The sequence below is a fragment of the Zonotrichia leucophrys genome, chromosome 5, assembly GCF_028769735.1.
Source record: "Zonotrichia leucophrys gambelii isolate GWCS_2022_RI chromosome 5, RI_Zleu_2.0, whole genome shotgun sequence".
NCBI lineage: Eukaryota > Metazoa > Chordata > Aves > Passeriformes > Passerellidae > Zonotrichia > Zonotrichia leucophrys.
This window is the reverse complement of record NC_088175.1, coordinates 33,395,393-33,421,308: the sequence shown is the minus strand read 5'-3', so window position 1 is coordinate 33,421,308 and position 25,916 is coordinate 33,395,393. Positions and strand designations below refer to the sequence as shown.

The 25,916-nt window shown below is 49.0% G+C and overlaps 1 protein-coding gene across 3 annotated transcripts in view; it reads right to left on the bottom strand.

The window, feature by feature from the left end:
• Positions 1-24,391, bottom strand: part of CREB3L1 (cAMP responsive element binding protein 3 like 1) — a 44,045-nt gene extending 19,654 nt beyond the window's left edge. For 2 of the 3 annotated variants that reach the window (XM_064715196.1, XM_064715195.1), the window contains exons 1-2: positions 24,152-24,391; positions 1,382-1,610 (exon numbers count right to left, since the gene is read on the bottom strand). In XM_064715196.1, coding sequence (XP_064571266.1) covers positions 1,382-1,610; positions 24,152-24,259 — 337 coding nt within the window. In that variant the 5' untranslated portion in view covers positions 24,260-24,391. The remainder of the gene's footprint in view (positions 1-1,381; positions 1,611-24,151) is intronic. The other variant, XM_064715194.1, reaches the window with a different exon arrangement.
• Positions 24,392-25,916: the final 1,525 nt, after the last annotated feature.

Here is a 25,916-nt window from a genome sequence, read left to right as displayed (position 1 = left end):
TTATCTAGCTGCAGGACTGGGTGCATGGATCCTATGCCTGCCATTGTAATCCCAGGCCTTACTCCATTATAAAACTGATCTGCACTCTCAGAGAGAAGTGCCAGGCCCATCTCAAACTCTCCTGTGTTATTCATTGTACACCCTATGCTGGCCTCTGCTCAAGGGTCAGTGTGACACTCCATTCAAGAGAGTCATGATCTTGCCTTTGAGACATAACAGCTGAAGGAAGGGCACGTGCAGACACAGTGGAGAGAAGAAGTGGTGCTGAGTGTCTCAGAAAGGAGCTCTTGAGATAGCTTCATGCTGGCAGTCTTCATCTCACTGCTTTCTACAAATACATTCTTTTGGCTTCTCTCATTCTCATCTCTTCCCATTCATTTTCAGGGGCAAAAGAAAGCTGTGGTTTTTTGTTCATGCTGGTTTGGGGTTTTTTTCTTAGTTGCCCCCTCCAAGACTGTACCAGGGTTAAAACTAAGGAAAAAGAAATGCAAATTGAAAACTTTTTTGGTACTAAGGCAGAGTTGCTTGGATTACCATAAACCTCTCTCCCAGCATCTCTCTGAGATGCCCCTAAGGAATGTGGCAGATGGTTGTGCCTTTTCAAGGACCAAAGAGGTAGCAGAGGCCAGCCTTCTCTCCTTCTGCCTTGGCGTTTGTACCAGAAAGCTGGGATCATTCCTAGTCATGAGAGGAAGCCTCTGTCCCAGGTCTCCCTGTTGCTCAAAGGAATAGCTGTCTTCTGTGTATACTGAGCCTGTGCCACTGCTTTTTCAGGCAGCCTGGTGTCCATCAGCTGTTGGGACACCCACACAATCCCACAAATTACAGGACTCTCTGCAAGGATAGCTCTAAAAATACCCAGCCATCATAAATTATCCTGAAATGAATTGTTTTAAAAATAAGTTTTGAAATGACTGTTCCCCTCTGTCTCCTGCTAAAAGATCTGCTGGTAAAGAAGGCACTTAGCTTTCCACATGTACCAGCACTGGTTTCAGCCAGAGACTCATGCTTCCTATGTGCAAGCCAAAACCCTGCTTCCTGATGCCAAAACGGAGCTGGATCTAGGGCATCCACACCCAAGTTTGCAGGGTCCTAAAAAGACATTGCCTGTTGCTTGCCAGAAGCTGGCAGCACACTAAGCCACAGCCAATTACCATCCTTGTAAATAGCAGTAAGCCCAGCAAAGGAGTAATGTGACTATCACAGCACAAATAGAAGGGAAAAATGTGGCTGTATTTGACAACAACAAATCAAATTCTTCCCTCTATTGGACATGTGCAAGTCCAAGGAATAGCCAGTTTGTCCTTATATATGAAAGCCAGCCAGAGCCTCTGCTAACAGACGTGTCCAAAGCTGAGCAGTGTGCACATCTCACGCTCACCGTTAGCATTATCTTCAGTCTTGACAGGCACAAGAGGGCTCTGGGGAGCAGAGTCTCCACTGAGGGAATAGCTGTGCTCTGCCTGGATGCCTGGAGTGGGTGGATCCAGGTCCATGTCCAGCAGAGGGTTCTTCTCAGCCAGTACTGGGTCATCGAAGAAACTGCTGAAGAGGTCATTGGAGAAATCCTCCATGTTGTCAGAGAAGTGATCCAGGTTCTCTGAGAAATGCTAAGGAAAGACAAAGGGAGAAAGAGCATTAGTGTCAACTCCAAGAGGGATCTGAGAGCCTTCCTCCACACTGAGAGTCAAACCTCAGCATCAATTCCTATTCCTCACCTCCATCAGTCTGACTAAACACCTCGGAATAAGATAGAAAGGGATGTTGTGCTGTACATCACTGCATGTTTATCTATGTCACAAACACGCATGAAACTTTTCTACATCATCTTATCTCCCCCTTCCTTTGTGAGTATCTATCTGTGCCTTATAAACATCATCTCACTGTGACAACAAAATGAATAGAATACAAGAAAGAGATTCCTGTGATGATAAAATGTAAGTGTGGCACAAAGTCATGGTCTTCAGCACCTGTCCTTGGTGACAGACACTTTTTCATGTTCTCTGCCAGCAGCAATAGGCACATTGATGCCCCAGAGGATATCAATCCAGCTGCTGATTTCTATCAGAGAAAAAAGATCAGTTGGATCAACATAACAGGAAGGCCCCCTGTTGTATTTAATTTCCTCTGGGATTTAACAGCCCCTCTGTAGACCATATGAGGCTGTACTTCAGCCAGATAATGCCTGTGAAATTCAGCTCCCCGATGAAGTTTAAACACTACAGATGGGCTGTTAACAACAAACAATCATTCCACTAATCATTCCAGTGACAGTCAGTAAATCTGGCCAGTGCTGCTGCAAAGCTGAGTTCCTGATGCTACAGGGAACCTTCTTCCTTTGAGGCATATCCTCCTATTCAGAAGTCAAATCACTAACTTTTCCATTTGCTACAACAAAGCATTGGTTGGGCAGGGAGAAAAATGATGGCTGCCAAACACCAGCTGAAAAATTATCCCATTTGTTGGCAGATTGAGGCTTCTGGCTCGGGGAGAGGAAAGAAAAGACAGATAGATTCAAGTGACTATATTACACAGACAGAACTGTGTAACTTAAATGAACTGGAGAGAGCTCAGTAGAGTCAGACTGGGTCTGTCCCCCCACCCTCTGCCTGGAAAAGCATCTCGGTGGGCAGAAAGGCATTGAAAGCAGTATACTGAAATACCAAGAGCCACAGGGTATGAATGAGAGTGGGAGAGACCACGTAGGTCCTGGAGTGGAGACATGAATGCCAATGAATTCCAGAGTGAGAGCTCAGCTCAGCAGAGAGGCTGGCTTCTAGAGGAGCACAGGGTGTGTGCAGTCCTTTCTTTCCCCAGTGCTAGGACTGAGGCAGGAGGTGGCCAGAGGACCCCGGATGCTGGAGTCTGTAGGTTCCTGCTCCTACTGGAAGGTATATTTGTTTTACCTGAGCACAGTACCACTCTGTCAACATTCCACTGGCTGGCAGAGCTTTGGGGTGAGGCTGGGGAGTGAAGCAGGCTCTAGATGAACAGACCCACACTTCCCACCAAGTGGGGGAGGTAAATGGTAAGGGGCAGCAATCTCCAACATGTCAGTGTCTTTCACCCTCCAATATCATCCTTCAGCTGCTCCATTTAAAACCTCAGATGCTTACACAGCATGCTGGAAGTGGGGGTGGAGTCCCTGCCACCTGCATTCTGCCTGACATGAGGTTTCTCTCCATTTACTTCCTTCCCACCTGTCCTCTGACTGCCTGGGGTGACAGCCCCATCCAAGGCTTCCCTGGAGACCAGACCCTGCGTGTGCAAGTAGGGTGGAGAAGGCACACTCATGCTAAATCCTAGTGTTGAGGCCCTCCCTGCAATGTCTGGGCTAAAGTTTTCTCCACTTGTTCCCACAGCAGAAGCAGAGTTGGTGGGGTAGTTTGGTAAAATCCACCCAGCCATTTCTAAGTTGCCTAGGAGCATTTTTGCACTTGAATCAAGTAACAGAAAACACCTACCATCCATGGGGAGTGTAACTTCAGAGGGAGCTGAGTCAGCAGATGGAACTGGGTTAGATAGTTATCTAAAATGCACTGGAAAACCAGGTTTTGTCCTATCCTACAGCATAGAAAGATAAAGAGTTTGGAGTCCTGAGCATTAACCCCAGAGAGCGCCTGCTCATGTAACAGCTGTTCTTTGTCTTGTGCTCTCTAAACAACACAAGCAAACACAGGATGTGAACACGATAGCCTTATGGTAAGGGCAAGAACCACAGAAAAGTGAAGAGATTCAGAGTGCTGGCTGCTAATGCACCACAACACAGCAGAGCTGGGCTCAAATCATATTTCATGTTGTAACTCTGAAAACTAGAACGACTGTGTAGCCATGGAAGAGAAGCAGAGCTAGATGGACAACTGTGGGGAGAGCTGTCTGTGACACTGCCATGTGCTTCCAATTTCTTTCACAACTGTGCATTAACAAAGGCAGAGGTGGGATTGAAGAGAGTCAAGAAAATGCATCTGTGCAGTAGTTACACAGATTATCTTTTAGCAGCATCCCACCCACATTTAGAACAATGATCCCTTGGTCAGTCAACAATCTCTCTATTGTTGGACAAACCTACCTAGAGGAAAGAGGCGGAGATGGGTCTCTGGCTCTATTCCGAAACTAAAAAAAAAATCACCCCAGCAGCTGCTGAGGGGTGAGAGATGAGTAATGAGTGCAAGGGACTGAGTATCACAGCCTTAACACAGGCACCAACATTGGCAAGAGTAATTTCAGGTTTCTCGTTATTTTACACACCACACAGCAGACTTGCTCGTGGAAGACCTCACTGTTTGGAAATGGGGATGAAGGCAACACCGTTCTCCCAGAGGTGCAGGAGTTCAAGTCCCCAAAAGACCCTTCTCTCCCAAGAGACAGAGACCTACTGCACAGTACAGGAAAAACATGGGTGATGGGCAGAGAATGAAACTTGCACCCCTCCCTGGGAATCCAGAAATGTTGTGGAATCTACCCCACTCTGGGCTTCTGGGTCTTATCCTCCTAAATACTGGCAAAGCCTTCTCATCAAAGCAGCCCGTTTCAGCTCTCACCACTCACACATATACCAGTCCAACATCTCCAAACACAGTTGATGGAGAGAAGGGAGCTAGCCCATGAGATTGGCCATAAATATAGTTTTTATCAAAGGGGGCACCAAGGATCCAAAACCCTCGTGGAGAGAGAGCACCTAGAGCTGACACAAAGCTGGAGATTGTTGTTTTACTCAAAGAAGGTGGCAAGAGGCAGAGGAAAACAGCAGAAGGAAGAGTAAAGCAAACAAAACTAATAACATGGGTTTGTAGCTGGCTATACCCATAATGGAAACTATGGGACCAGCAGGAAGCTGTCACCACATCCCAGGAAGACTACTGGGGCTCTTGGGTTGACTGTTTCTCTTCTGAAGTCAACAGGTATTGTTAATTTTAGACTTCTAATTTGTATAAGACAGCGGTGCATGCAACCACATGGTAAGAAGAAAGAGTGTCCTCTTGTCAAGATCCAACTGTGATGGACACAGTGAGGAGCAACCCAGAGTTTATTTTGGCTAGATGGCATCAAAACCACTACTAATTAGTTTAGCTTGAGCCTGTTAATGCAGAATATGCAAATTTTGTCCCACCCAGCCTAATTCTGGGAAGTGCACTTATCTGGCAAAACTTAAGAGAAAGCTTCAGCTGTACTTCTCCTTTGCATGTGTGAGAGAAGGTTCAGGGAACTAGGAAATGGTGACTCAGGGCTGTGTACATCACTCTAGCACATGGCAGGGTCAATGCTCCAAGCTTCTGAGCAATGAAGAGAAGCAGGTTTATCACCTGACCAAATGGATAGCAGCTTTATCCTTGCTGGCTGGAATGGAAGGTGCTGGCTGGTCACTAGCCCTCTGTTCCCACCCAGGTTGGGGCCAGCACAGCTAAAGGTCTCCATGTGCTGCCACAAAATGACAAGACTAGGCTGGGCTTTGGGTGGATTTTTGCCAACACAATGGCAGTGAAGGTCTCAGGGGACCAGGGAAGGTTCAAGAAAGAGTCCATGGAACTTGGGTGTGAATGAAGGTGGGATAGACAGAGATTCACAAGCATAGTAGCCTCGTCCTCTCACAGCTTCTTCAAGACCAAAGCTCCTTGAGAGTGCCTTCCAACCAGGCTGAGATCAGCCAGCTCCTGCTCCTCAGAAGAATGGCCAAGAGTTTCTAATTGTGACAATGAAGGGCTCAGCAACTGAAAGGAGAGTCTCCTTTCAGATATTTCAAGTAGCTTTCACGCAGATGGGTCGGGCTTTAGCAAGGGGGACCAGTCAGCTGGGAAACTTGACCCTTACCATCCTGGCCTAGAGGGAGTGGGTGTGCAGTGTACTGAGGGAAAACAGTTTCCAGATGGGATACAAAGCTCACAGCACAATCTCATTTTGCATTATTCGCTCCTGTTATCTTCCCCTCCCTTTCACACTCTCCTTCCTTCTTCTTCTAAGTATGCTCCAAAGCCAAGAAATAGCACGAGATGTGTTTCCAAAGCTGTATTACCAGTGAGCGGTCAGGGAGGGGGCAGCCAAGGGACAGAAATGCAATGGCGGGGATGTGCTGAATTTCCTGATCCAAGCCTGATTTCTGGCCGCCTGTCCCCCTCAAACTCTAGGAGGACAGGGAGGCAGCGCCCAAAGAGGTTGAGCCAGTGCGTACATGTATGGAGAGGCAACAAGCATTGCATCTCTAGGCCCTACAGAGAGCCTTACCCTGGTGCCACAGTAGAATCTGCTCAGCTGAGGCCACCTCAGGCATGGGGAGAGAGTGAGAATCTGTCAGCTCCCGGCTTCTGCTCCCTCCCACTCCTGGTGATCGACACAGGCACTGACTCTTCCAAACATATTTCCACCACATGTTTTCATCCTGACCTCATGCTTAGGGTTGTCTAAATAGCACACTGTATGTGCGTGCGTGCACTTCTCATTCAAACACCCTTTCCTGTTGTACATCAGTTATCTTGGGAGCTAATGCAAGGCATCCAGACATCCAAATGCAAGCTCTACATATACCCCCACCCAGAGATGGTGTTAGAACTCAGGAGGCCCCAAGGAGAGACTGAGGCACAAAGCCTTCTCCCATGCCCAGTTGCACATGAGATGCCTTAAGGTAGCACTCTTGTAGCCCAGCAGCACCATGTATGGCTGAGGAGGTGATGACTTCCTCCCCCCCCTGGATCCACTTCTCTGGACTCATCCTGGCTGCATCTGTCCCTCCTTTTCTCTTTCATGCTTCCATTCTTTGACTGTGACTTTCCCCTTCCCACCTCCAGCTGAGTTGTTTGGACACAATCTTCCTTCAGGATCAGCCTGGTTCTCACAGCCTCTCTCATCCCACCACAACAGTCTTGCTCCAAAGAGAAAGCAGCAAGGGGCTAAATCCAGCTGGGCAGCAGCCCAGGCCCAGGAGACGAAAGGCCTTTGCAGGTTGGAGGTTCTGCTCGTGCTGGCAAGCAGTTAAAATGGGGAGGGGATTCTTCTGAGTTTTCTCTTTTCTTTTGAAAATTTTTTCCTCTTTGCTTGCCAAGATAAATCTCCCATCCCAGCTGTGACATCTGCATTTCCCTTCTCTGCTTTCACTAAGGAATGAAGCCCCCTGCACTCCAGCTGCACAGCCGAGGTTTTCTTTACATTCCAGGAAAGAAGAGCCCATACACTCCAGACAGTCCTTGTGCTCTCTTTAAAATGCAGAGAATTTTAGACCTTATGAAAGTGAAGTTCTCAACTGTGTTAATAAGATTCAGACAGGATAGACAAATGCTATGCACACTTCTCCACACAGCCAGATAGTGCATGTGCACCCCCAAATAGTGCATGTGCACCCCAAGGGGCACAAGTGATCATCCAACCACCCCCTGGCTGCCACCACTCTGTTGCTTCTCTATCCTGAACCCATATTGCTCTTGTACCTCACATATCACAGGTCCCTGCTGATCCATGCCTGGTCCACCCCGGCCCCTGGTGTGCCTGAGCAGCTTGCCACTGACGTGCTACCCCCTTGCTGTTGCTGCTTCTCTGTGTGGCAGGGCCAAAGCCCCAAAGGCCAAACTGCCTGTGAATGCCACTGTCATTCCTCTCCAGCAGCAGGACCGCATCCTGAACGGCAGCACTCTGTCTTTCCTAGGCACTGCATCAATGCCCAAATCACCTGTGACTACTTTCAGCATCACAACCTTGGCACGTATGGTGGACCAAACACACCAGACACCCCAGGGCGGCAGGGTTCGACTGAACCTGATCTGGAACCAGACCCAGAATTTGCTACTGTCTGTAGAATCGTGGAATCACAGAACCACTTAGGTGGGAAAAGATCTCTGAAATCACAGAATCTAAGCTATGACTGAACACCATGTCAACTGGAACATGGCAACAAATGCCACAGCCAGTCCTTCCTTAAACACCGACTCCACTACCTCTCTGGGCAGTCCATTCCAACGTCTAATCACCCTTTTTCTGTATAAATTCTTGCTAATGTTCAACCTAAATCTGCAGTTTAAGACTACATCCTCTCATCCTGTCTCTAGTTGCCTGGGAGAAGAGGCAGACCTCCACCTGGCCACAAACTCCTTCCAGGGAGTTGTAGAGAGTGATAAGTTCTCCCCTGAGCCTGCTCTTGTCCCTGCAAGGCACAGGCACAACTCGCTGTGGAAACCTCCTTCCACCGCGCATCCGTGCCAAGGGCCTGGATTTACAATTTCCAGCGCTAGGCGCCACAGGAGCTAGGAGGGACCGTCGGCGGCTCAAGGCACGGGCGGGGGAGGGCGGTGGCGGGCGCGGCGCCCAGCCGGGCGCACAGCGGCGGGGCAGCCGCGGCCGAGGAGCCGCAGCCCCTCAGGGCAGCCCGGCCGCGCGGGCACGGCGGCGGCGGTTTAACGGTCGCCGCGGCGCGCTTCCAGCGGCCCGCAACCGCGGCCGCCCATTGGCCGGCGGCGCCGGGAGGCGGCCAATGGGAGGCGGCTGGCAGCGGCGCGGCGCGGCGCGCGGGAGGAGTGCAGGGTTAGGACGGAGCGGCGCGGGCCGGCCGCGCTCGGCCCGGCACGCAGGCACGGGGAGCGCCCGGCACATCGCCGCACACGCGGCTCGCCGAAACCTCCCTGGCAGGCAGGAAGGCTTCCTGGAGTCACCCCCTCCTGCCCTACCACCCAGGCAAGGGGGACAAAGCTGACGGAGCCGGTGATGCTGTTAAAAAACGTGCACGACACAGACCGCATGGAAGTTTCGTGGCCGAGACTGCAGAAGTGTAATACCAGCTCAGAGTTCACACGCCCGCAGTTCACTGGGGAGAATCTTGGGAGGCACCAGGCGCAGGGGAAGAGGGCGACTTAAGTCTTTAACTTAAAAGCTTATGCCCCTGAAAGAATGAAAAGGGAGTAAAAGGTATGTGGAAAGTTGAAATCTGCTAGCCTGTGACTGGGTTTCCCAGTGGCCCCAACGGAGGGCTTTGAGTGCTGCTAAAGTCATGGACACTAATGTCTCCATACCTGGCACCAGTGTGTTCAGTTAAATGGGATTAGCAGCTGGCACACAGCACCACGGGCAGTACAGAACCCAGGCTGAGGTGATTCACAAGACAAGTGGCATTGCAGCATGGCCACAGCGCTGTGGCCATTCGTGTGCTCTCCTACCACCTGGTAGGTGGGTGCCAGGTTCAGAGCAGGTATGCAGGTGCTAGGGAGGAGAGGGGAAATAGCAGCCTCTCCTTGGGCAAAACAGGCTCTGCTGGCCTGGGGTGGAAAGCAGCTACAGTACATGGTCTGTCTATGGCATGTGGCTAGCTGAATCTGGAGAGATAGGAGCACCTCTCCTCCCAGCAGTGGCACCCTGGAGGATAAAAAGGAATGCCTCTGCTTTTCAGCATGCTTTTGCTGTGTGTATGCTACATATGCAATGAATGTCCCAAATTTCCTTTGGCTTACAACTGCCTTGCAGCTGACTCTGATAAAAAAAAAAATTAGAGCGGGACTTAAACCATACGCAGAACTGGACACAACTCTCTCAGGATGAAACATTTGGATAGGCTGCAACCCTCATTTGGCAGAAGATTTGGGGCAAATTTCTAGGAGTTTGTGAAAGGTAAATAAAAAGCTTGTCCTGCTAGGCTTTTTTTGAGCTTGGAGAACTGAAGACAAAACTTGCTTGCTACAAAACAAAGCCAGCGTTATTTCCAAGCCATTGTGGTGGCAACTGGGTTGTGTTCAAACAGAGATGTGTAGGCGCTGTTCTCCGTGGGAATGCAGGTATCCCTGGGCAAGCTGGCGGGGATCTCTTCCTCTTCTTCACTCCTTCCCAAGCCAAGGTCAGTCTCCAGGCAGAGACTTCACACGAGCAGTAGCCCTTAGAGAGAGAAGCTGTATTGTCATCTCTGTCCCCAGATCTCTGCTGTCTTGGCTGAATTAGTGCTTTTCCTGTTTGTATGAACATGGCAGCCTCAGCTGCATTTGCATCAGGCTCCCACTGACACCCTAACTCCACACCATGATGGGGCTTTCAGCTGCTGTAGCATCTGGGAGTGGGACCTCATGTGAACTTTGTGTCCTTATGTGTGAAAATATAATCCATCATTTTTGGGAAGGCCCTATCTGCTATGTTAACCTGATCCACCCCGACCCAGGTGTGCCCTTGCAGAGCCCATCCACCCTTCCTCCTTCCCCACCGAGGCACACAGCCAGAACACAACTGGGTGTCCATAGCCATGTCTGCACGCCCCAGGGATGCATCCCCAGCCCAGCTCTGCAAATCCAGAGGTGAATCTACCCTGGAAAACCCTACATGGATTTAATTGTGTGCAGCATGTCTGCCTGGGCAATTTAGAGAAAAATTCTGCTTAATGGTGAGGGATGCACAGTGTGACAGCAGGCAGGGCAAGTGAAAGGAAATAATAGTTTATTCTGTGTGACTTTTGTGACTATACTGTCATGCTGATGTGAAACCATTTCACATTATCACCAAAAGACATGAAATGCAATAGACATGAAAGTTCAATACAATTAAATTAAATTAGAGAGGTGCTGCTGCTCAAGCCATTCACCAGTTAGTGGGATGGGAATGTTTATTCAATAACCAAAATAAATTGGAATAAATGCCACTCCACCATTTCTTCTATCTTTTTTGGAAGCTTCTGGCCCTGGCCAGTAAGGAGTTGAAGCTGCCAGAGTTGGCAGATCTCTGCTCTTACACAGCTTGTAAGGCCCATGCCATTATGGGCCTTTTTTTCTGCATCTTGCAAGAAAGCATCAAGAAAGACACATTGGTAGATAGAGGAAATCTGCTCTGGGAGATAACCAGAGGAGGACGAGGAAAGGTCTGAATTATCTTTACAATCATCTTCATTTGTCTCATTGAAACTGTTTCTCTTTAGCTCAGAGACCAAAATCAGAGATAATTCACATTTTGTCCCCTGGCAGGTCTCTGGAGACCCATAAAGAAAAGCAGGCCTTGAAAGAGGAAGAGCTGTACTCTGTTCATGTCCAAAAGCTGAGGCATGCATCTAATACCAAACATTACTGGTGGCTTTCATTCCTTGGGCCTTTGTAAAGGGCACTTAACAGAGCAACGAAGTCTGGGCCAGCTGATTTGTGACTCAAGGATGTGAAGGATTTTCACATAAAATCTTGAGAGAGCAAGAGCTGGGACTCTCTCCAGTGGCCAGGCTGGGCAAAAGTTGGGTTTTGCAAGCAGCAGACTGAACAGGGTTCTGCACCAGGACAGTTTTCAAAGCAATTCAACTTGGAATGCAGATTTCTGACCTTCTGCCAACATCTCAGTGGAAAATCTGTGCCCTAAGCAGCAGATAAGAAGTTAATCTTCAGCTCCAATGCTAAGGGTACCATTTTCACCTCAGCAGTGTAGCTGCAAAAACCAGAGTCTCTGGAGAGTAGGGAAATCCTTCCTAGGCCACAAAGAGCAGTAAGGCCTCTCAGACCATTTGTCACTACTGGGGTAACCTGAATTAACTCCATCCTGGGGTAGAATGAAGATGTGATGCTGGTGAACCAGGGGTAAAAACCCTGCATTTCCAAAGATAAGGGTGGATATCTGACTTGATGCTAGGTGAATTTTCCCAAGTATAGTGGTCTCAATAAACAGGAAACTTTTCACAAGTGCCCAATATGTGTCCCAGCAAAGATCCAGTCCCCTGTTCCTGCCTGGATCCTCACAGCATCTGGCCTTTCATGCCAACCTCTTCCCTCATGCCTCTGCTGCTCGATACCCCCCTGCTTCACTCCTCCTTCATCTTCCTCCTGTCTCTCTCTGAAAGGGTGCACACATCTGGCTTGCCTGTATTGTGTGATAAATCTCACCCTGCATCTTGGGTTTATTTTCTGAAAGTTTTGAATGGTGTCTTGGAAATGCTGTTGGACAATAGGAGCTCTTTGAACCCAGGCCAGCTGGATGGGACTCTGGCATTGCAGCTGACATGCAGGCTTTGGCGGTCTTTCTCGACTCTTTCCTCCCTTTTCTTTACAACATTTGAGTTGTCCTCAAACTTTATTTTTGGAGTGGGCAGAGCATTTCTGAATCTTTTCATCATTATATTATTATTCATTATGGTCATAACTATTTCTCTTTCTGCTGGCACTCCTGGGTGGATCTCTCCTCTCTCACTTAATATCTTGGGTACGACTACCTTGGCCACAACCCACTCAAGCAGTGACTCAGAATCCCTGGCCTGTTCCCAGGAGAGATGCAAGAGTTTTGCCAATTGGTTTAAAAAGAGGCAATCATTTTCCAGAGCTACTCTCTCACTCAACAGAGCTGAGCTGTGTGGAAAAGCTCAGCTCTGTGGTTCCAGGGAGTCCATCTCTGGTGGACAGGCTGTCCCTGGGTTATTATGAAAGCAAAGCCCTGCTCTCTTCACATGCAAACAGGATGACTTCTGAACCAGGCAGCAGGATTCTCCACTGAAAATAATTTCATTCCCTGGGGTCACTGCACTTATTTTTCTCATTCCCAAGCTCCTGGAGGAAACAAAGCTAAGGGAGGCATGTGGGCAGGATGAGGCATTGTAAGGGAGTGAGTACTGGATGCTCAGGTCAAACTGTTGCCTAATGTATCACCACACAACTACCCACATCTTGAGTCAGAGTGGAGAATGGCATAATCTGAAGCAGGCCCTCGTATTGCTGGGTCTGAGGTTTGCCTGCAGCAGTGGTACATGATAGAGAAATCCCATCTTCTTCCTCTGAGAGTCTCAGACTTCCCCAACCATGCAGGAGGGTGGGAATTGCTCTGATTCTAAAAGCAGGAGGGGATGGCCATCTATGGCTTGACTGTTTGTCCCTCTACACATTGAGTTTAGGTAGTGAAGAAGGCTGTTTTGTTCCTGCGTGGCTTCTATGACTTACAGACCTTCAAACTGTGCTCTTATGGAGGCAGACATACAAATCTTCATTTCCTGCGCTAGGAAGGATACAAGAAAAAAAGAGATGGCTGGTCTTGGTGAGGCATGGCAGTCTCCCACAGAACATGGTGGCAACCTGAGTGAATCCTTCTGAGTGGACAGCACTGCTTCCTGCAAATGGCACTGAGTGATGGAGGGAAGGGGATGACAGGCCTTCCACTATCAAGAGCAGGTACTTGGCAATGTCAGACCAGACCCTTTCCAGCCTTCCTTCCTATGTGCTGGGAAGCCCACCTGCTTCACAGGGCAGTCAAAAGCCCTGGTGTTCCCCGGTGCAGGTATTTGTAAAGAAGAGGGACTGAGATCATCAGTTGCTTTTTACTCACATCTACTGAAGAGAGGAGGAATAGGTCTTGAGTCAAGTAAAACTCTCCTTGCTCCTGTTCTGCTGCAAGATCCAGCAGGGGAGGAAAGCCCAGGAGCATCTGGGAACAGGGGTCCCTCTCTGTGCTGGTGTTGAAGCTGAGCCAACTCCAGATCTCAGCCACCGTGGTCCAAGCACCAGGCAGAGGAGTCACTCTCTCTCCAGCTGCAGCATGGTGCAAAGCACAGCTGGTTCCACGTGCAGGGCTGCCTCTCCCGGGCTGGCAGGCTGGCTGCAGCTGGCCTCTGCTCCTGCTGGCAGGGTGGCATTGCTGCTTCTGCTTGAGGAATGCAAACCGCCTGAGCTGAGCTTGAGGGTCGGCCAGGAAAAGTCCACAAATAGCAACAGGAAATCAAAATGCCCGCTCCAGACGTGCACTAGATATGAGGCCATCCAGCACAAGGAGAAAAATCAAATTCTGGACAATGGAGATTACATCATGCTGTGGATGAACACGTGAGCCCATCCAGATGGGGCCATGCCAACAGGTCCAGATGGCTCAGGAATGCTAACTGCATAGCTACCTCTCTCATCTTTGCTTTTTTGTCCCTCTTTCTTTCCCTGTTTTCCATCCCTTCTGGCGTTCTTCACTCTTTACCAGAATAAGTAAATAAATCCTCTGACAACTCTGTGTAATTCGATTTCATCAAATATCAGGGGGCATCTGAGACCAGCGGGTGGGCAACTGTTCTGGACATGGCACTTGTAAGTATCAAAGGTGCTGGGTGACCTCACCACACTGTGTGGCTCCTGGACTTGACACAGCAATGTATGCCTTCACTTCACCTGGGACTTCACCTCCAGGTCACAAAGGAGGAGGTTCTAAGGGCTGTTTGCCTGGAGCCTGAAGCATGCAGGAAAATTAAGAAATCAGCATTACTCCTGCTCTGCTGCAGCTCACCCCAGCTGCTTACAGCTGCCCCTGACTGCTCACTGTGGCTGCAGCTACAATGGGAGGGAGAAAACAGTTTTGCTGTCCTAGCTAGCAGCCCCTGCCTATCACCCTGGTACAGATTAGCAGCAAAGAAAAGCACAGCAGCCTCTGTTCACTCCCCAGTATTGACCAGAGCAGCATCTGCTGTTGCTCCGCTCTCTCCCAGCATGATAAAAAAGAGCTGAAAACTCTGTAAGAAAAAAGTGAAAGGTATGTGCTTTGCCAGGTCTGAAAAAGGGCTGCAGGCCATTTGCTCATTAATTATTGCTAATCCAACTGCTGGACCGCTGCCAACTATATTTGACAAAACCTGAAGAGCAGGAGAAGGATCAGAGGATGGAAAAGCAACCTCTGCATCACTCCTCCCAATGGATGATGGTGATCCTAACTTTACAACAGGCCAGACAGAATTACTGTGAAGAAAAGGCACTTCCAAAGAAAGGGAAAGTGCAAAAACATGTGCTGAGCAGCAGGAGGGACTGACATGGGTCTTGAATATCATGCTAGGGACTGACAAAGCCATGACATTCTGGTATTTTATGAGAAGGAGCTTGTTACCTCCTTCTCATTTACAAACCAGCAGAGAAATAGTTTGGGAGCCTGAGAACTCAGCCCAGCACTGACCACGCAGCAGCTTGGGGCAAAAATAAAACAGGGTGCTCTCAGCAAGTTGCACCAAACTTGACAGAGAAGATAAGTTTTGTGCCTGAGACAGAATCTGGTTGTACAGTGGAGGATGAGGTATGAGTATAGCCCATTCACTGGATTTATAAAGCACAAATTGTTTGGTTTTCAGTAAGGCCCAGAATGGTCAGGCCAGTAACAGCATGGGCCAAAAGTACTTTAGTTTAAATCCTGATGCTGACCAATGCAGTCATTCATACTGACACAGAAAGATTACTCTGGATTAGCTTGAAGTATCTGAGGTCAGATAGAGACACGTGCAGTCTACAGGGATAAGGAACAGGAGAGGGGTGAAGGATAGCTGGGATATCAGTGGAGAATAGATCAGCCAAACTGAAAATGTGGCAAATATCATGTGTAGCTGCAAAGTCATTGAAAAAGAGTCCAACTAGGGAAGCAAAGTAATAGCTCCTATGGATCTTTCCTGGCAGATACTTACTAGCAAAACCTCACTCAAGTCTTAATTTTTGTTTTGTCTGCTTCACCCATTGGTGACAGTGCTCCTTTTCAGTAAGAATAAGGATGTCCACTTTTTTTATAGGGATCAAAAGCTGCCTCACTGCAAGTGACACCCTGAAGATCACACACTAAGGAACTGGCAGAGCCAGGACTGACATACAGTTCTCCCATTCCCAACAACGCACTGCAGCGCTGTCCATAAAGATAGAAAAACACAACAAAAACAAACTCAATATCATTCAATTGACAATTCAGTATTTGTGGCTCAACAGCACCTCATCAACTGTGAGAGTCTGCCACATTTGCTTGGAAAGAAGAGCCACAATTCTAGCATTCCCTGGGCAAAGAGCTCTCCGACTGAGACTGAAAAGTCTTTGAAAGAAACCTTCCATCAACAGTCTTTACAAATGTCAGAGCTGGTTTCCTCCTCCCTGAGCTGCCTGGCTTGCAGTCCCTTCCCCCCAGGACAGCAGTGAACTTAGCCAAAAGCACCTGCCCAGCTCCTTCCTTCAACTGTCATGAATTTAGCAGGCTCATTTAACATCAAGCTGCTCTGACATGCAGCAATTAACTTCTGAGGCTCTGGAACTGTGTCCCCCTCTTCATCCTGGTCTCCCCCTACCTTCTTCCCCTTCTAGAGGGGAAAGCTCTCCTCCAATAGTGAGAGGGCTGCAAATATTGCAGAGCCAGAGCAGGTTCTCATGGTAGATAGAGCCCCTGAGCCTTGAACAGCAGAGATGGATTATTCTTGAGCTGCAATGCTCCCCCTGGATGTGCCATGCCATCGAAATGAGATGCCAGTGACCCCATGACACTGTGGTGGGGAGCCAGCATGGAAGATGTTGTTTGAGCTTTGATCTAACAAAGCTCACCTGCAGGAGGAATGCTGACAATCCAATAGGAATGCCCACAACCAATATAACATCCAGTTCCCTCTTGTGTAACACAGCTGATGTCAGGCCCCAGTTGTAGTACTCCTCCAGCCTTAGCTGCCAGGTTTCTCTCAAGGGAGCCCTGACATTCCTGTTGCAGGGGAACTCCTGGCACAATTTGCTCAGCTGAAAGCATTATGTTTTGCATCTATTCTAGGAAAAATGCTAACTGCATTTTGAGCAGGCTTTGCTAATCGGGTCAGCCAGACTGACCTAAATGAACATTTTTCCTAATCAAGACAAAGTCACAGTGTAAAAAAGCCAAAAGCAACTTTGCTGAGGTAGTCAGGGGTGAGTTTCCCCTGGAACAGTCTGGACAGTGATTGTAATAAATGACCTCACAGGAGGCATCACCTTTGAGCTCTAAAGATGGTACTAATTACTTCAGTGCTGGTTTAGATTACGTAGTAGTTTCAGGGAGAATAGCCTTGCTCAGTGCTCTACAGGGAATTTCTCCAGTCTTAGAAAGTGAGAAGATAAAATAGGACAAGAAAGAAAGGAGTGAAAGAATATGTGGATATGTGCACTTCTAACTTTCATGATACCTTGTTCTGGCTGATCAATGTGTCAAGGTAAGTGTAAAGCATCTATCACTTGGATACAGACCAGATCAGAGCAGCACCATGTGATTTCAAAGGTTTAAGAAAATAAGAGTGAAAGGAGAGATACAAAGAAAGAAAAGAACGTGGATAAAGAAGTCAGAAAGGGGTGGTTGAGAGGATAAGGCTGCAGTGTTTGGGTCAGTTCAGGAAACTACAGGAAAGGAAAACTTTGAATGATGTAACCATACAGGAAAGCAGAAGTAAAATTTGTTTTCTTGAGCAGCTGGAAATAAGTTGGATAGATTAAACACTGCATGGCAGACATGGGGAACAACTGGGTTGAAAGACACAGCCTGCCTTTCAGCATGCTACTTGCAGTCCCTTGCCACTTTGGCCATGCAACCTTTGGCTCTTGACAACCTTTCAGCTATTTCTGCTCTGAGGAACATTGCAAAGCATGCAGACACCAACCCAAGGAAACACCTAACAACTTACAACACAAGTTGAGCTCCAGATACAGGAAAAAAGTAAGAGACGAGCTCCATGTAAGCACCCACTCTGTCCTAGTGCCAGGCTGAACTCTGGATCAATGACTTCAGTCAGGGAGACCAAACTACACTGAGGTTGTTTGCATAGAAGTCACCTGCTGCAGCAGGAAAAAGATGGTGCCAGCATGGGGAGTCAGCCAAGAAAGATGGCTTTGGTTCCACCTTTGTTCTTACTTCTCATCTCCCATGTGGAGACATGAAATCCCAGCAGTTCAGATGTGAAAATACAGTCCCTGGCAGAAAGCTGGGATTGGTAGGATATGGTAATCCCAGGACTAAGACTGGCTTGGAATGGAGAACCTAACACACTTCGCTCCTCCAGCAGACATGTCTCCTGAAGAAGAACAATGCTCGCCACAAGGCTGCCTATGAAGCATGGGTGACTGCATTGTGCCTTGATGCACAGACCTGGAATTTCCCAGGGAAATCTCTCAGCCAATCAGGCCAAGAGACAGGTTTTGGGCATTTCTTAGGAGAGCTATAATAGTTCGCTTCTTTGCTGGTGCCCTACCTGATTTCCTGTAACTCTGCAGCAAGGAGAGTCACCAACTGGCTTTTGTGAGCCATCTGGTTTCTTACAGTGGACTGTCCACAACAGGGCAAGGATGCATAAGCTTTAGTGGGTTGACTCATTCCTTCCTTGAAATGCACTGGAACAAGTGAGTCTTGAGAATCAAATTGCTGTATCAAGAACACAATCCTGCCTGTGGTTATGTGCAGAGGATCTGCCATGAGGCCATCCCAAAGACAACTCCAGGGAGTTAAGCATTTTCATTTGCTTCCTTTAACACTGAAAATTCTTTAAATAGTAAATAAGTAATTATTAAATGCTAATTAAATACTACCTTAAAACCTATGGAGAAATGCTGAAGAAAAAAGGGAGCAAGCAGAGGAATAACTTTTCTCTGAGGAAACGCAGCAGTAAGTCACAGAGGTGTCAGCCTGGCCATATTTTAAATAGTGCAGCTACAACTGTGGCTATGAAATCCCTAGTTCTAAATTCCCCTTCAAGGGGTTGATTCAGAAAATGCTCTTCTTTCCTAATCCCTGCTCTACCAGAGACAGCTCCATTCCAGGCTTCAGCAAGAACAGTGCAGCACCAATGGGACCAGCACAGCAGCAGTCATGGATGAGACCAGAGCAGCACAAATAGGACAATCTGAGCAGCAGAAGACATTTAGCATCAAAGAGCACGACACATTTCATTAAATTCAGAGGCTACCACACACTATGGTGGCTTCTGAAGCCATCATACGTTACAAGCTTGTCCACTTGTACTGGTATCAAGAGAAGGTACAGTGGGCCAGTCTTAGAGGTTTTCTACAGTCTGATCTACACAAATGAGACCTCAGGTTTGTCCCTCTCTGAAAGCGGTGGTGCTGGCATTGAACGGCTGCCTTATGCACAGGGGATGAGGATCACCTGGCAGACATGGACTGAGCAGTACACAACTCCAGCATCTCCCAGCTGGTGCTGATCCCTCGGTGGGAGTGGACTGTGTGCACAGATGTACTTCCAACTCCTGCCAAACCCTCCCTTTGTTTACTCTGCAAGCACTTCCATGAAGACCTTCCTGCTTCTCCCCACCAAGATGATGGCTCTGTCTCCACTGTTTAATCCTGTTTTGGACATATGCCTTCCTTCACTCCAGGTCTAAGCTGCAGCCTCTCGCCTAGTTCTGGCCCAAGAGCACAGTTAATGGGTTCTCCCACTTTGGCTGAGATGATAATTTAGGACAGTGGGTTCCCAGCACATGCAGGCAGTTGTCCAACAAATAAATGTGTTTATTTAGGAAGAGTATCCCAAATGTTTATCAGTTTCCTGGCAGATAGGACACACAAATGATCCAGTCTCTGGATTAAGTATTTACCTAGAGTCTTCCAAATTAATGAAGCTCAAGTCTCTTCCCCTCTCCTTTATGGGAAGAGGGAAACATTTTTCCTGGTGGTGACTCTACAGTGGTGATGCTCAGACACCCAGACTCAGAGATCCATAGACCCCTGTTCAGCTCTGGTTTCATCCTGCTGCTAGCACTTTTGCAAGTCTCATCATGAGATAGTAAGGAGCAGCAGGGCCATGAAGTGTAGAAACCATGAGATGGATCCAAAGAGACTAATGAAATAGAAGGATATAGGAACTATTATCTTTGGATTAATTTCCATCAGGCCCCATCAGGTCTCTGTATCTGTGCTCCAGATCCTACAGGAATCTGGCTGGTGAGTTCCAAGAAAAATTTAAAGAAAATAGCCTTTCCATATCCAGTACTTGGCAGACTAATCATAAATGTGTTACTGACCAAATTTTACCAGGTACAGAACTACAAGGCCAAAATGTTTGCTGCATGTGTCCCCACAAGAGATTAGTCTCCATCACTCCTGGAGACCCAGCCTCCTATTACAGCAGAGCTCCCCTGTCTAGCAACTGTAAGGGATACAAAGTAGGTGACCAAATCTGCCTATGCTCTCCATCCTCACTGTGCACTGAGACGGTGAGAGGGAGTTTACAGACCACGAAACTCACTCAGACCAAAGGTCAGTCCAACACCTAAGCAGCACTTAAGTGCTATTTATGTCCCTGTAGTAGGCATAAGAGGAATAAAAGTGGGTACAGGCTTCCTGTGAGAGTGACAGTCATCCATGGTGAAAAGCCTCTCTTCATCTTCAGGGGAAGCTTCCTCTGTGAGTCGCACAAGCATCACTCTCAGCCTACTCACTATGTACAGTCCTGCCACTCTCCTCCTCCTGCAGGCCAGGACATTATCAAAGGAAAGAGCACACAGTAAGCCAAACATCCAGTTTGCACTCAAGGAGCAACCCCACAGAGACAGGCAGTTCTCCCATTCTGCTGTTCCATTGTAGGCTCCAGAACATGCCATTTGTGACATTGCCTGGGCATACAGGATCACACAGTGAAAGAGTGCATTGCTGTGCATTCCCCAGAGGAGCTGGGTTAGTGCTCCCGAGACAGCCTGAACAGCCATTCTGCAGCTTCTCACTGTGGAGACCCAAGAGAGCATGCAGGCTATTTTCTTGCATTCATGTCTCTTGAAGGAGGCAAAGTATAGGCTTTGAAAAATATAGAGTCAAAATAAAGCTGTGTTTACATAAATATCCAAAGTCATCTTTGAAGGTGTTTTTTTGCACTATAAAACACAGAAGCAGAGGTAAGAAATAAACCCACTGGGGCACTGGGCTAGAAGGAAGCACGTGATTCTTGTTTGGTTGGTTTATTCTGGTTTCCTTCTGACACAAGTGTCACAAACCTAGAGAAGCACAGTGGTGAATCTGACTCAAGATATAAGTCTATTGAAGAGTTTCACAGCACTGATAAGAGTTGGATGAGAAAGTAAGAGTTCTCTGAGTGCAGATGTAATAGACCTTAAGCAAATAGATGGTTGCTTGCAGAAATGATCAGATATGCTGGGCTGGGCAGGACACAAATGGGTGAAACTGATAAACAGGCACTGCATGAAGGATTAGCTTTATATATGATAGGTCCTTCTGGGAGAAAAAGAAGAGCAAAGTTGCCTAAGTTTAAGAGCAGTACGTGGCCTCTAGAGCAAAAGGAGACTGACAGTGCTGTTAGCAGCCATCCTGTGTAAGTCTGGTTAGCAAAAGTTAAGTGAAGAGAGGCATTTTGTGTCCTTTGGAGATTTCTTCTCCAATTAAGCAGACACCACTCTCCACACAATTTTCAAAAAAACCCCAAAATCCTCACAGTGATAAATCAGTTCCTTAAACCCAGTCTAAACTTTCCCTGTTCCAGTGTATGACCACTCATCCTCCTCCCATGTAGGTATGAAAGAGCCTGGCTCCATCTTCTCAGTAACTTCCTCAGCTGTGCAGGTAGGCTTCTGCTAGGTCCTCCTGGAGCTGTCTCTTCTCCAGCTAAGGAAGTCCAACTCCCTCAGCTACTGCTCACAGGAGAAATTCTCCATCTCCCAGTTACCTTGGTGACAACCCCCTTGATGCACGCAGATTTATCCATGTCTTTCTGCTATCAGGCAGCCCAAAACTGGACACTGTATTTGAGACACAGTTTTATGATTTTCAAGAAAAAGGGGATAATCACTTCTCTGTGTATATCTATCAGGTCACTCCTGCTCCTAGCTGCCTTTTCTACTGGGGCCACACCAGTGCTCCATGACCCCTGGTGGGTCAGTCCGTGCATCCGTCCATCCATCCATCCACTCCAGGGGCAGGAGTTGGGATTTGTTCTTGCTGAATTTCATGAGGTTTCTGTCAACCTATTCCTACAACCTGGGCGCATGTCTCTGAAAGGCAGTTCCTACACATTCAATTTTTTTTTCTGTTGCAAGCACACAGATCTTTCTGAAGATGCATTTAGAGATGTGCTTTAATTAATTATTTGTCACAGCTTCAGATGAACAATACAGAAATGTTCATCTGAACATTTTTTTCAAGACCAATATGACTCATTAGGACTGCCAAGGTTGTGGAAAAGAGAGTAGTTTAGACACATGCAATTCTTGCCCCAAAGGAGCACAGACTCTGCAGTAAGGTTCATCCATCTTTTTTTCTGTTTCCTTTCTCAAAAAAGGAAATCATATTCATGAAAATTTCATACTGGCATTTTATGGCTGAAATTCCTGGCCTGTTTTAAGAAAAATGCCTGCTGAACAATATCTGGAAAAGTTTGCCCATCTTTGAAGCAAAGGCACTGGCAACTTTATGCCTATTGTGCACGGTGATGTTTTGCACAGTTCTATGTCAAAAGAACTTCTCCACACATTGCAAGATCCCAGGAGATTTGCTGGATTTAGTAAGAAAATCCAAGTGTATTTCTTCCATCCTTCCCATTGTCATGCAGAGTGAGAACAAAGAGGCTGAAGTATTATGTTCTGGCTCTTGTATCACCAACAGATTTGGTAGGTGAGAAGTGGCTACAGAATCTCTTATATGTATCATCTGCAGGAAGAGAAGGTTTCAGCTTGACTCTCTCACTCCCGCAGAAGTTTGTGGTGCTGGCAGTTGGGAAAAAATCCATAGGGAAAAAAAAGCGCCTTTCTGCTGTCAGCTGAGCACAACGATGCCTGAGTCACTGCAACATAGTTAAATGAGAAGACAACGGCAAGCAGCTTCCAGAAGCAGCTCTCCAAGCAGAAAAGCCATTTAAACGAGGCAGGACAGAGCCAGCCTGCCCACAGCCACCACACACACTAAACACACTGTCCTGGCAGGTGGCACCAGATGGCAGTCTTACAAAAGCTTTTTCTTTTTTTTTTCTTTTTCACAGGGTCTGCTTGAGAAGGCAGAAGTTGAATTTAACTATAAAAAGACACCACCTATATTAGTTAGGGGTTCCCTGACTTCTGACCACAGCCCATGTTGCACCTGGTAAAAGGGCTGGTGCTAATACATACTATTTTCATTTTGGTAAAGGAATTAAAGGTCTTTGCATAAAGCACTTCCTATCAGCATAGCTTCATCCACACTGGATGTGTACAGAACTAGGGAAAGCACAAAACTCCTAACAACAGGTCTCTCAGATATGAGCAGAGGAGGCGAGCGCTCAGTCTTGGGGTGATGTGCCATTGGAAGGTCTGCCTGAACACTGCGGACTCTGCTGCCTCTGGTAGAGCCCACTGGAATCAGTCCTCGAGGCACAGTGCAATCTCGGAAATTAGGAGCTGGCGAGATCTCTGAGGGATGGGGCTGCCTCCATAATCTCTTTCCCAGACCCTGTGTGCCTCTGCTTGGTGCAGTGCATTTAATATTTATGCAAATTCCACATCTCTACCGTCTCTCTCACAAAGCAGGCAACATAAAAGGCTTTAAATATCTTTTGTGTAGCAAAGCAGAAGTGGCTTCATCAGAGGATTCGCCCTCTCCCTGCTCCCTGCTCCCACTGCAAGGGTAGCCCTCAGGGACGCTCCCAGTGCTACACCGGGAACACGGGAGGTGCCAGCACTGTGAAAGGCCAGTTGCCATTGCTCAGATCTCTGGCCGGGGCAGGCACACTGTCCCACGGCTGCAGCCGCTCTGAGGCTGGCGGAGCTCGCCTCCGGGCAGTGCTCTGCTGCCCAGCGCCGGATACCCTCGCTCCAAAGCACCTCTGGGGTGGGCACCTCCCCACTTCTGCCTCAGGGCTGGTCCTGCCGGGCAGAGGGGCTGCAGGATCCCATGGAAACTCCCATGGAGAGCTCGGGCTCTACAGCAGAGTCTGTGCGTGTTCTCAGGGAGAGCTGCTGGACTGAGAACTCGCCTGACTCCTGGGAGAAACTGGGCAGTTTCCCTAGAGGTGAACAATGCCCCTTTGGTTCCCTGAGACTGGCAACACATTTTCCTCCCTAGTCACTCTTCCCCCTCACCCTTCTCTCCAAAGTAAATCAGTCCAGCCAAAGCGCCAAGCGGTAGACGCTTCATCTCCCAAATGCCACTCTGGGGAAAAGTTACAGGCAAAGGAGAGAAGAGGCGCTGAGCACAAAGCTCTCCTGACGGCAACCGGCCGTGCCTCGGTGCCGCCCGAGCTCACACACGGCAGGTCGGACATTCCCCGCCTGGCACCGCACACTTCTCTCCAGCCATCAGGCTCATAAAACCATAGTGTACAACAGCCCTGCGATTCCCCGGCGGAGTCTCCTCAGGGTAACAGCGGCCGGGCCAGTCCAGCGGGGAGCTGGCCGTGTGCGACAGTGGGCACCCGGCTACCTGCATCTCCGGGGCACCCCGGGGCAGGGCGGGGACTGAGGAGAGCCCGCCGCCGGGTCCCGTCGCCGCTGCCGGGGCCGGGAGCGGGGGTGCTACCGACGGTCCCTTACCACATTGCTGAGAAAGTCGGCCTCGCTGAAGTCGCCGAAATCGAGGAAGCCGGTGCCGGCGGCGGGGAAGAGCCGCTCGGCGGGGAAGGGCTCCAGGATACTGTCCATGGTGCCCGCGGCGCCGGGGCTCGGCCGCCCCCCGCGCTCGCCGGTCGGGCTCACTGCGGCCGCACGCTCCCGCCCGCCCCCCGGCGGCGGCGGCCCATGGGCGGCGGGGCGGCAGCGACCGCCGGGCGGGCACGGGAGCGGAGCGCCGCGCCGGTGCCGCTCAGGGCGGCTGTCAGTGCCCCGCTGCCGAGGGGCCGGCGGGCGGCCGCGGCACGCCCCCGCCGCTCTCCGGGAGCCGCCGGGGCGGGACTTCCCGCGCAGACACCCCCTCAGGCAGCGCCCCCGCCTCCCGGGCAGCCCCTCACCGCCGGGCGGGGCGAGGCCGACGGCTGCCCGGGGCCCCCGTGCTCCTGGCGGCGCTGCGCAGGGAGCCGAGGGCGCTGCTGGTCCCCGGCAGAGCCGTGTCAGCTTGACGAACCGAACAAACTCTCCTTTCAGCAGCCGGCCGGCTTTGGTAGCTCCTCTCCATCCCTCGGGGAGCAGCGCCGGGAAAGCGCGGGGTCGGAGCCTGAAGGGCAACTGGCAGGGAGGTCTCCTTGCCCCCCGCTCCCCGCAGAGGGCTTGCAGGTAGGCCTGGCTGCAGCAGCACATGGGGCTGCTCTGTAATTAAAGAGCTGGCACTGTTAAAGAGCTTCAGGAAGATTATATGGTTTCAGATAAATAGGATTATGGATCCGTGTCCTCTCTGATCATTACTCCAACCAACACTCAAGAAAACCACTTATAATAATCCCGTTGAAGAAGCCCTGATGTTTTATTAATCTGTCCCTATTTCCATGGCTCCACAGAGAACAGACTGGACTCCCAGCTCCAAGGAGGGGGCTTTCTTGGTCACAGGCATCTGCAGAAAAAAACCCCAAAGATAGCACTGCATCTCTCCTGCGGGAAGCCTGGCCAGAAGTTGCCAGCTGTGAGGGTTCTGGCAAAGAAGTGCTGATTTGAAGGTGGCTGGAGCCCGTGCTTGAATTGGACATGGGGTTTTCATCCATCCAGGCTCTTGCTCCACATTCTCCATGGCAGTCAGAACTAATAGCACAACCCAAGGTGCTCCTTGGCTACTGGTTGCACAAGCAGCCACATCCTGCACACAAAAGCCTTTATACTTACGCACACAATGAGCTCTTTCAGTTACATTTACTTTTACCTTATGTTTCAGTCAAGTGTAAAGAGCCTTTGGGTAAAAGGTCAGAGACATAAATTCAACCAGGATGGAGTTGTGCTGAGAAAATAATGCTGTTCTTACTTCCTAAATGGTAAAGAAACCTCTTTGTTAATGTGGATGCCAGTGGGTTTAAAAAACCTTTGCCACTCTAAGATGAGAAGAAGAAATATGTCCAGACCCTTCAGCAAGAAGTAAACCTGTCTCCAAGTAAGTGGGAAGATGTCTTTTCTTTAACACCCCAGTCAGCAGGGTTCTCAGCTGCAAGGAATAGACAGACCGAATCCTGCCACAGCAATGGAGTGACAGCCAGGGTCACAGAGCACGGACAGAGCCACAGCAGGGGCAGCTTCCCCTCCTGCCACTAACCAAACACGGATATCACTCACTGGTGAAACCAAGAGCTTCTGGTTCAGTGCCTCGCCCAAGCTAACACAAGGAAGCCTCTTCTCAGGACACACACTGTATTTATCCTCAGGCCGAGGAAGCTCAGATGGT